This window comes from Pseudopipra pipra, chromosome W (assembly GCF_036250125.1).
Source record: "Pseudopipra pipra isolate bDixPip1 chromosome W, bDixPip1.hap1, whole genome shotgun sequence".
In the NCBI taxonomy this organism is placed as follows: domain Eukaryota; kingdom Metazoa; phylum Chordata; class Aves; order Passeriformes; family Pipridae; genus Pseudopipra; species Pseudopipra pipra.
In genome coordinates this window covers 28,621,123-28,634,416 of record NC_087580.1, presented here as the reverse complement: position 1 = coordinate 28,634,416, position 13,294 = coordinate 28,621,123, and the positions used below count along the sequence as shown (strand labels likewise).

Genomic DNA, 13,294 nt, shown 5'->3' with positions numbered 1-13,294 from the left:
TGGCTGTCTCCCTGAGGTTTCCTTCCAAGTTGTGAATTTCCCTCCAGGTTGGAAATCTGTCCCTTAACATCTCCTTGTTATGTGAAACCCCTGTACAGAAGCACAGTGATGCTATGACAGTGAAAATGCTGTTCAGTAGGGACCCAGCACTGGAGCTGAAGGAAGATCTCCTCGGAAATCAAAAGGCTGTCTGTGTGTGCCCTGGGGAGTATCTGTAGAATACAGCTTTGACTTTGTTTAGATAAATCCATGCTAACTGGCCTCTTACTGTCTTCTTCTCCTGTGTTGGAAACAAAAAGCCAGAGGCAGCAAATGTCCAACAGCAGCTCCATGCCCCAGTTCCTCCTCCTGGCATTTGCAGACAGGCGGGAGCTGCAGCTCCTGCACTTCTGGCTCTTCCTGGCCATCTCCCTGGCTGCCCTCCTGGCCAACGGCCTCATCCTCAGCACTGTAGCCTGTGACCACCACCTGCACACCCCCATGGGCTTCTTCCTGCTCCACCTCTCCCTCACAGACCTGGGCTGCATCTGCACCACTGTCCCCAAAGCCATGCACAATTCCCTCCAGAACAACACAACCATCTCCTACAAGGCATGTGCTGCACAGCTCTTTTTCTTTTATTTCTTCATGTCAGCAGAGTTTTCCCTCCTCACCATCATGTGCTACGACCGCTACGTTGCCATCTGCAAACCCCTGCACTACGGGACCCTCCTGGGCAGCAGAGCTTGTGCCCACATGGCAGCAGCTGCCTGGGCCACTGGGTTTCTCTATTCTCTGCTGCACACGACCAATACATTTTCCCTGCCCCTGTGCCAGGGCAATGCCCTGGGCCAGTTCTTCTGTGAAATCCCACACATCCTCAAGCTCTCCTGCTCACACTCAGGCTACCGCAGGGAAATTGGGCTCATTGTGGTTAGTTGCTGTTTAGGGTTTGGTTGTTTTGTTTTCATTGTGTTCTCCTATGTGCAGATCTTCAGGGCTGTGCTGAGGATCCCCTCTCAGCAGGGATGGCACAAAGCCTTTTCCATGTGCCTCCCTCACCTGGGTGTGGTCTCCTTGTTTCTCAGCTCTGTCTTGTTTTCCTACCTGAAGCCCCCCTCCATCTCCTCCCCATCCCTGGATCTGGCCCTGTCAGTTCTGTACTCAGTGATTTCTCCAGCACTGAACCCCTTCATCTACAGCCTGAGGAACCAGGAGCTCAAGGATACCATTAGGAAAATGATGACTGGATGTTTTTCAGGAGCAATAAACTGCATCTTTTCTTCTGCGGAACACTCATCGTGTAACTTATTTTGGGCCCAGCCTGCCTTCTAAAGCTTCTGATAGTGGTGGGGGGCTTTCCTTTTTTGTTCATCTGTTAATGTGAATAACACTGAAATTTTATTCTTCATCCCATATAATTCACTCTCTACCTCTTTTTTTTCACCCACAAAATGTACCAATCAGGAATCATACTCTGTGTGCATTTAAACAAAATAAAAGTTTATGCAGCAAGGTATTTGTCAAACATCCTGCCTGTGTTAGTTTGTACATGAGGAATCACAATCTCTGAGTGTCAGAAAGGAATAGAGTCTCAAAAGTCTTGTTGCTTAGCTTGTTTCTCATGGAGACAGTGCAGTGAGGTCAGGGACCCACTGGGACTTCAGGGACTGAAGGCTGGTTCAGATGTGGTGTGTTAGTGGCTGATGGCAAATGGAGATGACAAATGATCTCCAAGTCACCTGCCTGGGGCTCTGCAGCTTATGAGGGCTCTGATGGCAGGTGAGGACTTGTCTGTAGGAACTCAGGAAGTGCAGGAGAGCACAGAGGATCTGCAGGGACAGCCCATCCCATCCAGTCAGCAGGGAATGGAGCCCTGGAGCAGAATCCTGCCCAGGATGGAGTCACCCAGAGATCAAGTACTAAATCTTGCTGTGAAGGGGCAAACAGAGCTCTGCAAGCCCAGGGGACACAGCAGGTACAGGGAAAACTCTTGCCAGTGAGTTCTCTTGCCCTCAATGAACTTGCACAGGTTGACCAAGAGCAGCCCCCAAAGCAATGTCCCAGCTCTGGAACAAGGCAGGGCCCCTCTGAGCCCCCTCCATGGCCACACAGGAGCGTCTGTGGGAGGTGGTCAGTGGCAGGGAGCACCATCAGCTGGCTCTGCCTCCCAGCTTGAGCAGCACAGCCAAAGGCTCTGAGATGTCTCAGGGTTCCTTTGGTTCCATGAGGCCCTGCAGTGTCACAGTGGCCCCTTGAGTCCATGAGGTTCCTCAGGGTCAGAATGGCCCCTTGGTTCCATGAGGTTCCAAAAGGTCTCAGGGTTTCTTTTTTTGCATGACGTCCCACATGTCAAAATGGCCTCTTTTTTCCACCACATTTCAGTGTCCCTGTGTTCCTTTGTTTCCATGGGGCCCTGCAGTGGCACAATGGCCGTTTTGTTCCATGAGCTTCCAAAATGTCTCAGGTTTCCTTTGGTTCCATGAGGCCCCACCAGTCCCTTGGTTCCACAAGATTCACAGTGTCCCTGTGTTCTTTTGGATCCATAAGGCCCTGTAGTGTCACAACTGCCCCTTGATTCCATGAAGTCCCACAGTGTCCCTGGATTCCTTTTGTTCCATGAGGTTCCCCAGTGTCACAATGGCCTCTTGATTCCATGAAATTCCACTGTGGTCCAGGGTTTCTTTGTTTCCAAGAGGCCCTGCAGTGCCACAATGGCCTCCTGATTCCATGTGTTTCTGCAGTGTCACAGTGGCCCCTTTATTTCAGGAGGTTGCCCACTGTCCCTGGGTTCCTTTGGCTCCATGGGGCCCTGCAGTGTCCCAGTGGCCTCTTGATTCCATGGGTTTCCCCAGGGTCACAATGGCCCCATAATTCCATGAGGTTCTGCAGTTTCACAGTGGCTCCTTGATTCCATGAGGTTGCACAGCATCATCACACAGCTGAGCTCATCCTGATGAAAGTTCTGAGGAGGTTAGGAGGAAATGGGACAAAAGGAATAAGAAAATTGGTGAAGGAAAGAGGAGCATGGCCAAGAGAGAGGAAAGATTTTGATGAGGTAAAACCAGATTCAGGGAATGCTGAGGCTGCTGAAACACTGACTGTGCAAACATTCCTTTATGCACTTTGTAACCTCAAGCCCCAACACTACCCAAAACTGCTGTCCCTCCCACTGAAAAGAAATCCACTGCTCTAATTCCAAGACAGAAAAAGCACTGACTGCAAACACTCCTGATTGACCTTTATGCACTTTGTAACCTCAAGTTCTAACACCACCTGAAAGTGCTGCTCCTCCCATGGAAAGGAACCCACTGCTCTAGTTCCAAGCCAGAAAAAGTCCAAACCCAGAACTCCACACTCTTATTTCTCCTCTAATGCCCACTCCATTCCCAAACCTGTATTACCAGTCTGAAAAGCCAAGCTTTAATCCTGACCCAGCCCAAAAAGCTCTTCCCCTAATCATGAACTGCCAGCAGAACAACAAACCTCCCAAAGTTTTGCCTAATCCCCACCCTAAGCTCCAAACCCCAAGCCCTGACCATTAAGCACCCCCACAGCCCTTGGGAGCAGGGCAAGGACCTGCAGGGCCCAGAGCAGGCCCAGGGGGTTGGCAGAGGAATGGGAGGTGACCTGGATCTGCTCAGCTCTGCAGTGACCCCCAGGAGAAGGGCCTGGGCTCTGGCAGGGATGTCCTGTGGCACAGGGGCTCAGGATCCAAGTTCAGAAGGCCAAGTGCACATGGCAACAGCCAGAGCTGGTGCAGAGACATCAGGGAGGGTCTAGAAATGCTGCTGGGAGGGGGTGGGAAAGCAGGAGGGGTGTGTGCAGCCTGCAAGGCCAGAGCAGCAGCAGGGCCAGGGCAGGACAGCCTGCAGGAGAGATGGCCAAGGGCTCTGGCAGGGCTGCAAGGCCCAAAGGCACCCAGGCCTTTGTCCCCTTGCCTCTGGCAGCTGCCTCTGCCACTCAGGCCACCACAACCAACTTTCCTGGCAGGTTCTGCCCTTGGGTTCTGCCTCGCCCCTCCCTCAGGAGCCTGGCAGGGGTTGCCCAGTTTTGGCCCTTTGTTGTTGCTCCCCCTCCCATCCCAGTGCCCCCCAAACAGCCCTGAGCCAGCCGGGAGGGACAGGATCTGCTGGGCCAGGGCCTGGGGCTCAGCCCTTGGCCTTTGTGCTCCACAAAACCAAGGCAGGCTTTGCTCAGCATTGCAGTGGCCTGCCCAGAGCCTTTGTCTGCCTGCACTCCTGGCCTCCAAGGAGCTGCTCCAAGGAGTCCCTGGGGAGGCTTTGGCAGTGCCTGCCCTCAGTGGGGCCCAGCAATGCTTCAAGGCACTTGGACTTTGGCTTCTGACTTCTCGAGCAGCTGCTTCAATCTTCGCTCAGCACCGCAAGGATCATGGGCTGGGCTGCAAAAATGCCGTGAGCTCATTAAATTCCAGAAATCCCTCAGGATCTCTTTGTTTCCTTAAATTGTCTTCAAGACAATTTCAAAACAAGTCTTTAAAGTTTGTACTTTTTTTTAATTCAAGGTTGGATATTTTTAAGTTCAGAAAAGAGGTGATAGAGGTGTTCTCCAAGTTATCTTGATGCTGAGTGTCTCCTCAGGAGATCCACACTGACCCTCTACGATCTGTCTTGCTCCTCACCCCCCAGCCTCACCAGTTCTGCCATGGCCCACCTTGGACTGACAGCTGATGCAACTCCAAACACACCGTGGGACCCATTAAAACACTGAAAAACAAATTATTTTTCTTTCTTTAATTGTCTTCAAGACATCAACAACTAATTAGAGTTGTTATGTAGTTTAGCTAAGGAGGAAGATTTTAAAGTGGAAGTCATGAAAAATATATTTTTTGATGAAAGAGAATGATTTACACAGAGCCTTGGGATGCAAGAGGATCAGGATGCAAAGGACTTGGACACAAATATAAGGGGGCAAAAGAGATTACTAGCATTTAATTATTGACCAGTTTAACAGCTATCTAGTGATTCAATAGCATTTGCTACAATTTTAACAGTGACTGAATTATGGATTCACAATAACAACATTCCCACCACAGTCAATTCACACCCACACCCAGGCAGAGATGTGTGGACACATCAAGAGCTGGGTGTGTGAAGGTCCCTCTCCCAAATTCTCCTTCTTGTCAGGGAAACACTCACCCAAATCCCTTTGTGTTTGCCAACAGACAAGGGTCAGAGCTGGAGGAGTGTTTGTTGAGGGGGATCAGAATTGTCCTGGGCACCAGCGAGGGTCTTTGGAGTGTTGCAAACTGGAGGGTTCCGGAGCTGGGAGAGGCTGTCAGAGGTGTCCCACTGAGAGGGAGGTGCTGGGGAGCTGCCAGGGCCTCCCTCAGCCCCGCTGGTTGTGGGCTCCCAAGGTGACTGGCTTTAGTTATCTGCTGAATTTCCATCCTGGTGTCAGGAATGACTGGAGTTTGCAAACTATTTGGGAATTGTATCCAAACTCTTCTCTTTGGGTTAGGATTCAGGTAGGGCACAGACACCGGCGGCAGCCGCTGTGGCTCATGGAACCGAGTGGCCATTGGGACACTGCAGGGCCTCCTGGAGTCCAGGGGCTGGTGGGACACGGGGGAGCCTCTTGGAGCCAAGGGAACCCAGGGATGTTTTGGAACATCGTGGAATCAAGGAGCCTTTGTGACACTGCAGGCCCCCATGGGACTAAAGGAACCCTGACAGTATTTGGTACCTCGTGGAATCAAGGGCCCATTTCTGGCAGGATGCTCTGCTCTGATAATACCTAAAAACTGGTCAGAGAATACAAACAATTCAAGCTCTCTGTAGTTAGTTACTGCTGGTGTCGAGGTGCTGTTTTTAATGTTGAATTATGCTAAACCCAAAATGCTTCATGAAACTTCAAACACACATCCTGTTTTTTGAAGCAGGATTTGACAGATAAGCTGCTCTCTGGCCTGCAAATATGTCTGGCAGTCAAACCCTTGATAACTATAAAAGCTCCGTCCAACTGTCATGTGTCAGATTCTTCCACAGACTTCCGTGAAGTGTGTGGAGCTTCTGCCATGAAGCAGGGTCAGCTCTTCATGGTCACTGCCCAGGGGTTAAGTGAAAGAGAGAGAACTACCCCCTGTCCTTGTGGGGTGAGTTACATCAATCTCTGTTTCAGGATTGTTTCTTTTTGCTGGCTTTGATCCAATACTTTAAGAGAATTAATTTGATAGACTGCACTGTCCTATTGTACACTATAGTACCAGGAGGTTTTGGCTTTTATACTGTGCAGGAAATAATTCTTTTTAAGGTCTTTCATCTATTCAATTGTGTGATCAATTTTCTGTTCATTTGTCATAATAAACAGTTCATTTTCTAGATATATTTCTGATTTGCCATCACTGTAACCTGCAGGTCAAAGTGATTGAATCACACCTCTATAATTCCTTCAATCTAAACCAAAATCTTAGCCTGAGATTGTATCCAGCCACAGCCAGGCTCCTCTCTGAGAAGGAATTTAGAAAGCAAGGGGGTCCTTTCTGCCCCTCGTAGCTCAACGAGACGGCTTCTGCCATCAACTTTGTCTAAGCCTTCCACCCCCCCAGCCCCAATCTGTGACACAGGGGCATGTCTTGTGCATGCAGTGCAAACATGGACCCCTGAGCTGCTCATTTGATGTCCCTCCTTGGAGGGAAGAACAAGCCCAATGGCCTGGGGTGAGAGGCCAGTGCTGGGAGCGGCGCTGGCTGTGCCAGGGCACTGCTGGGTGCCCCCACCCTGAGCACTCCCACCCTTGTGCTGGTCACTGCTGTTTTCCTCTGCAGGGCGTTGTGTTGGGCACATCCTGGAGAGGAAAGTGGAAAGAACATTGAAGCTTTGAGGCCCTGGCCTGAGGAGATGCCCCTGCAGGATGGCAGTGCTGCTGCAGAGGTCAGCTCTGTGCCAGCAGTGCCCGTGGCTGTCCCTGCCTGCAGTCCCTGGACAGTCCTGCAGCAGGACTGGTGTTGCCCGTAATCCGTAATCCAAAAGAAACACAAACCAACAGAGTGCCGGTTTATGCGGTGCTTTATTCGGGGCCCCGGGAACCTGCGGGCTAACGCCCCAAGTCAGGATTCCGAAGACCCTCCTTCTTCATTCAGCTTTTATACTCAAACAAGTTTACATGCAGTTTCCACGGCAAAACGGTTACAGTTTCCACAGCAAACCAGGTGCAGGTACAAACAATCACAGCAAACCAGGTGCAGTTACAAACAAGCTCATACTTCATACTGATAACAATTAATACTCATCTACTCTAATCATAAATCTGCTTAAGTTGTCTTATCCCTAGAAACTGTTTAACAGACCTTTACCACATCCTTGGTAACAAATCGTTATATACATGCTTGACTAGATCCTTTGATTATGGTTTCCACTCACACAAACAAGGTTGCTACTTTAAAGTATTGCTTTCTAGGCCTACTCTTCTACTAAGCCTTAGCCATTCTACTACTAATTTAAATTGCTTTGCAACAGTCCCCCCTTTTGAGCATTCTTCAGGCTTTGCTTGCAAGGATGCTCAAATACAGCAATCTTCAGGCTGCAGTTTCTTGATGGGTAGGAGGTGATCTATTTTGCGGTGTGATTACTTCTTTTCTTGTTATAGCTTTCATGATGCGTCTCGTATGTTGACCTTCTTTCACAATCATTCCTAAAAGACACTTGTAAACAGTTATGGCTATGACAATAATTATCACAATCAATATTCCATACTGGATAACAGAAGATATCCATCCTGACACATGAAGACCCAGGGAGCTGAATAATTGTCCTATCCAATTGTGTTCTGCTTCTTTTTGCAGTTCGTGAACATTCTCGTCAATTTGTTCTAATTGACTAATATCTTTTTCTACTTCCTGAGTGACATTTGGGATGTGTACACAACAATGCTCGTCCTTTGCATGCAGGTATCCACAAACTCCATGTTCCTTAAGTAATATCAGGTCTAATGCCATGCGGTTTTGTATGGTCATTCTAGAGGTGGCTTGTAATTGTAAATTTAGATCTTTAAATCCCTTCTTAGTGACTGCTGCTAACCTTTCAGTTTGTCCCATTAATTTAAACAACATTTCTCTGTTCCGGTATGTTGAGATTGGTGTAAACAAGGACTCTAGTGCCCATCCAAATTTAACTCCTGCTGATGGTTCATGCCAATCTCCCAACCCCAGGTCATCAATGTCTTTACTAATTTCTCTTTTCCTTCGTGGTTGTATTTCTACTGATGTTAACTTATCTTGCTTCCAAAATGGACAGAGAGTAGGTATCCCTAGTGTGACAGGTACAACCGGGCCATCTATGGGCATGTGGGTAGTCCACTGGCCATGTCCCATTACCCACACCAAATTTCCTGGACTCCTAACTGTAGTGGTACGGCAATCAATGTTTTTCACAGATCCTTTAATAGTATGATTATATCCCCGACATTCACATCCTAATTGCAAAAGTATTTTGACTGGCATTAAGCCTATTTCATCGTCTGGGATATCACATGTGTATACTTGAGTACAATTCCAATTCTCTTTTGCACGTGTTTCTGTCCTCCAATTATGATTTCCTCTATTTCCTGCAGAATAAGTTTGATTCTTTTTCCCCTTCCAGTGAATGCACCACTGTACTTTTCCAATATAACTATAAGTCTCTAGTAGGCTGGGTCCCCAAATTGTTTGCCACTCTTCCATGGTTGTAGAGCTAGTAATATTTTGGCATACTTCTTCTTGTTTTTCTCGTTTCTTTTGAACTTGTACTTTAGAACATGGGTGTGTTACTGGACCTGAGATCAAACAATTTCCTTCTAACTTTCCAATTTTCCCACTTTCCACCCAATTAAAATATCCAGGCATCTGTTCACATTGTTTTTTAGTCACTTTGTCTATCAATAAACATGCATCTGTCATTTCTTTCCATGTTCTAGTTACAAATCTGCAATTCCATGTAGTATTCTTAAACATTCTAGGGATTTCTGGTACTGGAATTATTCCCCATGGGATTGGATCTCCTGCAGCATGAGGCATAGGGAGACATGCAGTGATTTTTGTGACATTCTGTACTTTCCCAAAATCACGAATTAGGCCTACAACTAGGTTTTCTTGTTCTACCTCTCTGTCTGGAATCTCTAGGTTACTTACTTGTCGGGTTATCCTTTCAGTCCTTACGTGGACGGCAGTCATTCCAGTATCCCACCAGTCATCTCTACTTATCCAGCAAGTATACTGGCCTTCATCTTCTTCTCTTTGTATTTCTTTGATTTTCAAAACTATTGTATCTGTTTTCTTCTCCATCTGATGTCTTTTTCCAATTTTCAAGTTTCGTCCCTTAAACCACCACCCATATTCAAAATACTGTTCTTCTAGAATTTTGCAGCTTAGAATCAGATCTCTTCCTTCCTGGGCTGAATAAACACTATGTTCTGGCTTAACTCTTACTCCTTGATGTGGTACAGCTACTACTGTCCTTATCCCATAATCTTTTTCTTCTCCACATGAGATCACACAAAGAAATGTACCTTCTGTCTTTCCTATTCTGGGATTAGAAATATTCAGCCACCTTTTACCTCCTTTACTATTTGACCACCAGCTAACTCCTTGACTTTGTGATTCCCAAGATTGATCTGCCATATTCAATTTCCACCACTTTACTTTGACTGGTTTTCGGCAATCATCAGATTGGAAGGTACAATTGATTTTTAAGGGAGGACCATCCCACATGTCTGATTGTTTTCTAGGGGGTAAAACTCGCACTTTGGTCACCGTTTTCTGAGTCATGTTTATTATCTGTATTTCTATATGTTCATAATCAAAACTTTCCCAAATCCAAACCACACACATATATGTCCCTTCCATAGCTTTGGACACTTTGGGTACCTGCAGAACGGTGTAACCTTTTTGTTGTGTAGCATCCCAAACTGTTGTCACTCCTTCTGTCATAATTTGATCTTGACCTCTCCGTCTCCACTTGACGTGGAGATCTTTTAATTCAGCTTCCTGGTCATCTGAAAACAAACAGGTTAAATTTACATCAGCGTGTTCGGGTACAAATAAATAAGGATCTGGGGTCTCAATTCTCACGGTGGTCTCTGCTAAACTTATCAACCCCAGGAACACTACGATCCTCAACGGTTGGCTCGAAATACCATCCTTGTGGCTGAGAGAGGTTCTACTGACCACGAGACTGGAACTTTCTTGACCCGAGTATAATGGATCCAGTTGTCGATTCCTCCGACCTTTACTGCCGTGTAGGTCGTCATTATCACCTGGCGAGGACCGTCCCATGTTTCTTTCAGCGGCTCCACCGACCAGTTTCTCACATAGACATGGTCTCCCGGAGAAATGTCATGCACTGGATTCTCCAGGGGCAAAGGTCGGTTCCACTGCAACGCTCCTCTGAGGGCTGTGAGAGTCTTATTTAAAGATAACACATAATTAAACACTGCTTGATCACCCACTATATGAGGATCCCCTTGGTAGGTAGCTGCATGATAGGGTTTGCCATACAATATCTCGTATGGACTTACTCTTATTTTCTCCCTCGGTTTGATCCTAATTCTCAACAGGGCAATGGACACTGCTTGGGGCCACGGAATCTTTGCTTCCTGACAGATTTTCTTCAACTGACCTTTCAATGTCTGATTCATCCTTTCAACCTGTCCACTAGACTGTGGTCTCCATGGCGTATGGAGATTCCATGTTATTCCTAATACAGCCGACACATCTTGGACTATCCCTGCAATAAAGTGCGGTCCTCGATCAGAGGACATCCCTAGAGGAACTCCAAATCTTGGGATGATTTCCCTCAGGAGAGTCTTTACCACTTCCTTTGCCTGATTAGTCCTGCAAGGAAAAGCCTCAGGCCATCCTGAAAAGGTGCAGACATATACCAACAAATACTTATAGGATTGGGCCTTAGGCAACTCAGCAAAATCTACTTGCCAGTAATCTCCCGGTGACTGACCTATCAGTAATTTTCCCATCTCCACCTGCCTCCTGACTACTGGATTGTTCTTTATACATGTAGGACACATTGCATTTACCCTTTTTGCCATTGTTAACATCTGGTTTGAGAGAACTTCCTTTTTCAAAAATTTTACCAATGCTTCTGCACCCCAGTGGCACTTATTGTGTTCTGTTTCAAGCACTGTTTTCATTATTCTGACAGGTAGAATCACTTGTCCTATGGGGGAAATATACCACCCTTTAATATTCTTTCTTGCATTTGTCATTTGAGCTAATTTCTCATCTTCCTGTGAATAATGTGGTTTTTCTTCCATATATGGTATTGCTGGATTATTTCGAACAGGCAAAAGAACCATCTGAGTCCATACCTCTCTTGCGGCTTCCTTCGCCGCTTGGTCAGCTAGTCGATTACCTCGAAATGGTAGTCCGGGATCTCTCTGATGTCCTCTAACATGCATTATTGCCACTGCTAAGGGTTTGTGTATTGCCTCTAGCAATTGTAAAATTTCTTCCCGATGTTTAATCGTTGTCCCTTGAGAGGTAAGTAGTCCTCTCTCTTTCCAGAGTGCTCCGTGAACATGAACTACCCCAAAAGCATATTTGGAGTCAGTCCATATGTTAACTTTCTTTCCTTGGCTTAATATTAAAGCTCTCACCAATGCCCATATTTCGGCCTTTTGTGCAGACGTACCTGGGGGTAGTGCATTTGCTTCTATCACTTCTTGTTCAGTGACCACTGCATACCCAGCATACCTGAGGCCATTCTCCACAAAGCTAGATCCGTCGGTGAACAACTCCCAGTCAGGATCTGTCAATGGTTCGTCTTTCAAGTCTCTTCTGCTCGCGTAGACTTGTTCAATGGTCTCTACACAGTCATGCTCCAGGATACCTTCTTCTTCTTCCTGTGCAGACCTAAGGAATTCTGCTGGGTTGAGATGGTTAGTGATTTTCAGTTCAATATCATCTTGTTCTCTTAACAAGGCTTGATACTGTAACATACGGCTAGATGAGAGCCAATGCCCCCCTTTTTGTTCTAAAACTGTTATGACCATGTGGGGCACGTACACTACCATGTGTTTTCCCAGAGTCAATTTTCGTGCTTCTTGTATTAAAATGACCGTCGCTGCCACAGCTCTGAGACACCCTGGCCATCCCCAACTTACTGCGTCCAGTCGTTTGGAGAAATACCCGACTGGTCTCTTCCAGGATCCTAGACGCTGAGTGAGGACTCCTAGAGCCACTCGTTGTCTCTCGCAGACATAGAGCTGAAACTCCTTGGTTGGGTCCGGCAGTCCCAGGGCAGGTGCTTCCTGGAGGGCTCTTTTCAATTCCTGGAACGCTTTCTCTTGCTTCGTCCCCCAGGTCAGCTTGGGCTCCTTTACTGCTTCGTACAAGGGTCTGGCAGTTAGTCCAAAGTTGGGAATCCACAGTCTGCACCATCCGACCATTCCTAAAAAAGATCTCAGTTCCTGATTATTTCGGGGCACAGGGATAGCACATATTGCTTGAACCCTATTTGTTCCTAAGCGCCGGGTTCCTTGGGAGATTTCACATCCCAGATAAATAACTTTCTGTTTTACTAGTTGTGCTTTTTCTTTTGAGACTCGATAGCCTGCTTGTCCCAGCATGTTTAACAGTTCAATGGTTAACAGACGACAAAGTCCCTTGTTTTCAGCTCCCAAAAAGATGTCATCAACATACTGAAGTATTATATATGAAAAAGGAGATTCTTTTACCTGAGAAGTCTTCCATTCCTCAAGTTCTTTTGCTAGCTGATTACCAAATATCGTGGGTGAGCATTTGAATCCTTGTGGTAACCGAGTCCAAGTAAGCTGTCGCTTCCGTCCAGTCTCTGGGTTCTCCCATTCAAAGGCAAAGATTTTCCAGCTTTCCCGTGCCAGTGGTATGCAGAAGAAGGCATCCTTTAAATCAATCACTGTAAACCACTGAAATTTCTCAGAAACAGATGTCAACAAGGTGTAAGGGTTAGCTACAACCGGGTGGATATCTTTTGTAATACGGTTTACTGCTCTCAAGTCCTGCACTAACCTATACTTACCATTTGGTTTTTTTATCGGAAATATGGGGGTATTAAATTCTGACTCACATTCTTTTAATATCCCTAAATTTAAAAACTGTGTAATCATTGGAGCTATCCCTTTCCTAGCTTCTAAACTAATTGGGTATTGTTTCACTCTAACGGGTTGTGCTCCTTCTTTTAATTCTATTCTAACTGGGGTAGCAGCTTTGGATTTTCCGGGGACCCCTGTTTCCCATACCCAAGGCACTACAGCTTGTTCTATTTCCTGAGGTATCTCTTCTTTTCCTACTTCATTCACAACAAAAATTTTTGCTAAGTTCTCC

The 13,294-nt window shown here is 46.6% G+C and overlaps 2 protein-coding genes across 2 annotated transcripts in view; one reads left to right on the top strand and one right to left on the bottom strand.

The window, feature by feature from the left end:
- LOC135405270 (zinc finger protein 501-like) overlaps positions 1 to 13,294 on the bottom strand; it is a 229,944-nt gene that overhangs the window by 166,793 nt on the left and 49,857 nt on the right. The gene's annotated exons all lie outside the window — the stretch shown is intronic.
- LOC135404528 (olfactory receptor 14J1-like) lies at positions 615 to 1,314 on the top strand. The gene has a single exon (XM_064639268.1). It carries the CDS (start codon positions 628 to 630, stop codon positions 1,312 to 1,314), a length of 687 nt encoding a protein of 228 aa, XP_064495338.1. The 5' UTR covers positions 615 to 627.

Bases quoted from the DNA above. Each gene is read 5' to 3' on its own strand.
- LOC135404528 (XM_064639268.1), top strand. From the start codon at position 628: ATGTCAGCAGAGTTTTCCCTCCTCACCATCATGTGCTACGACCGCTAC.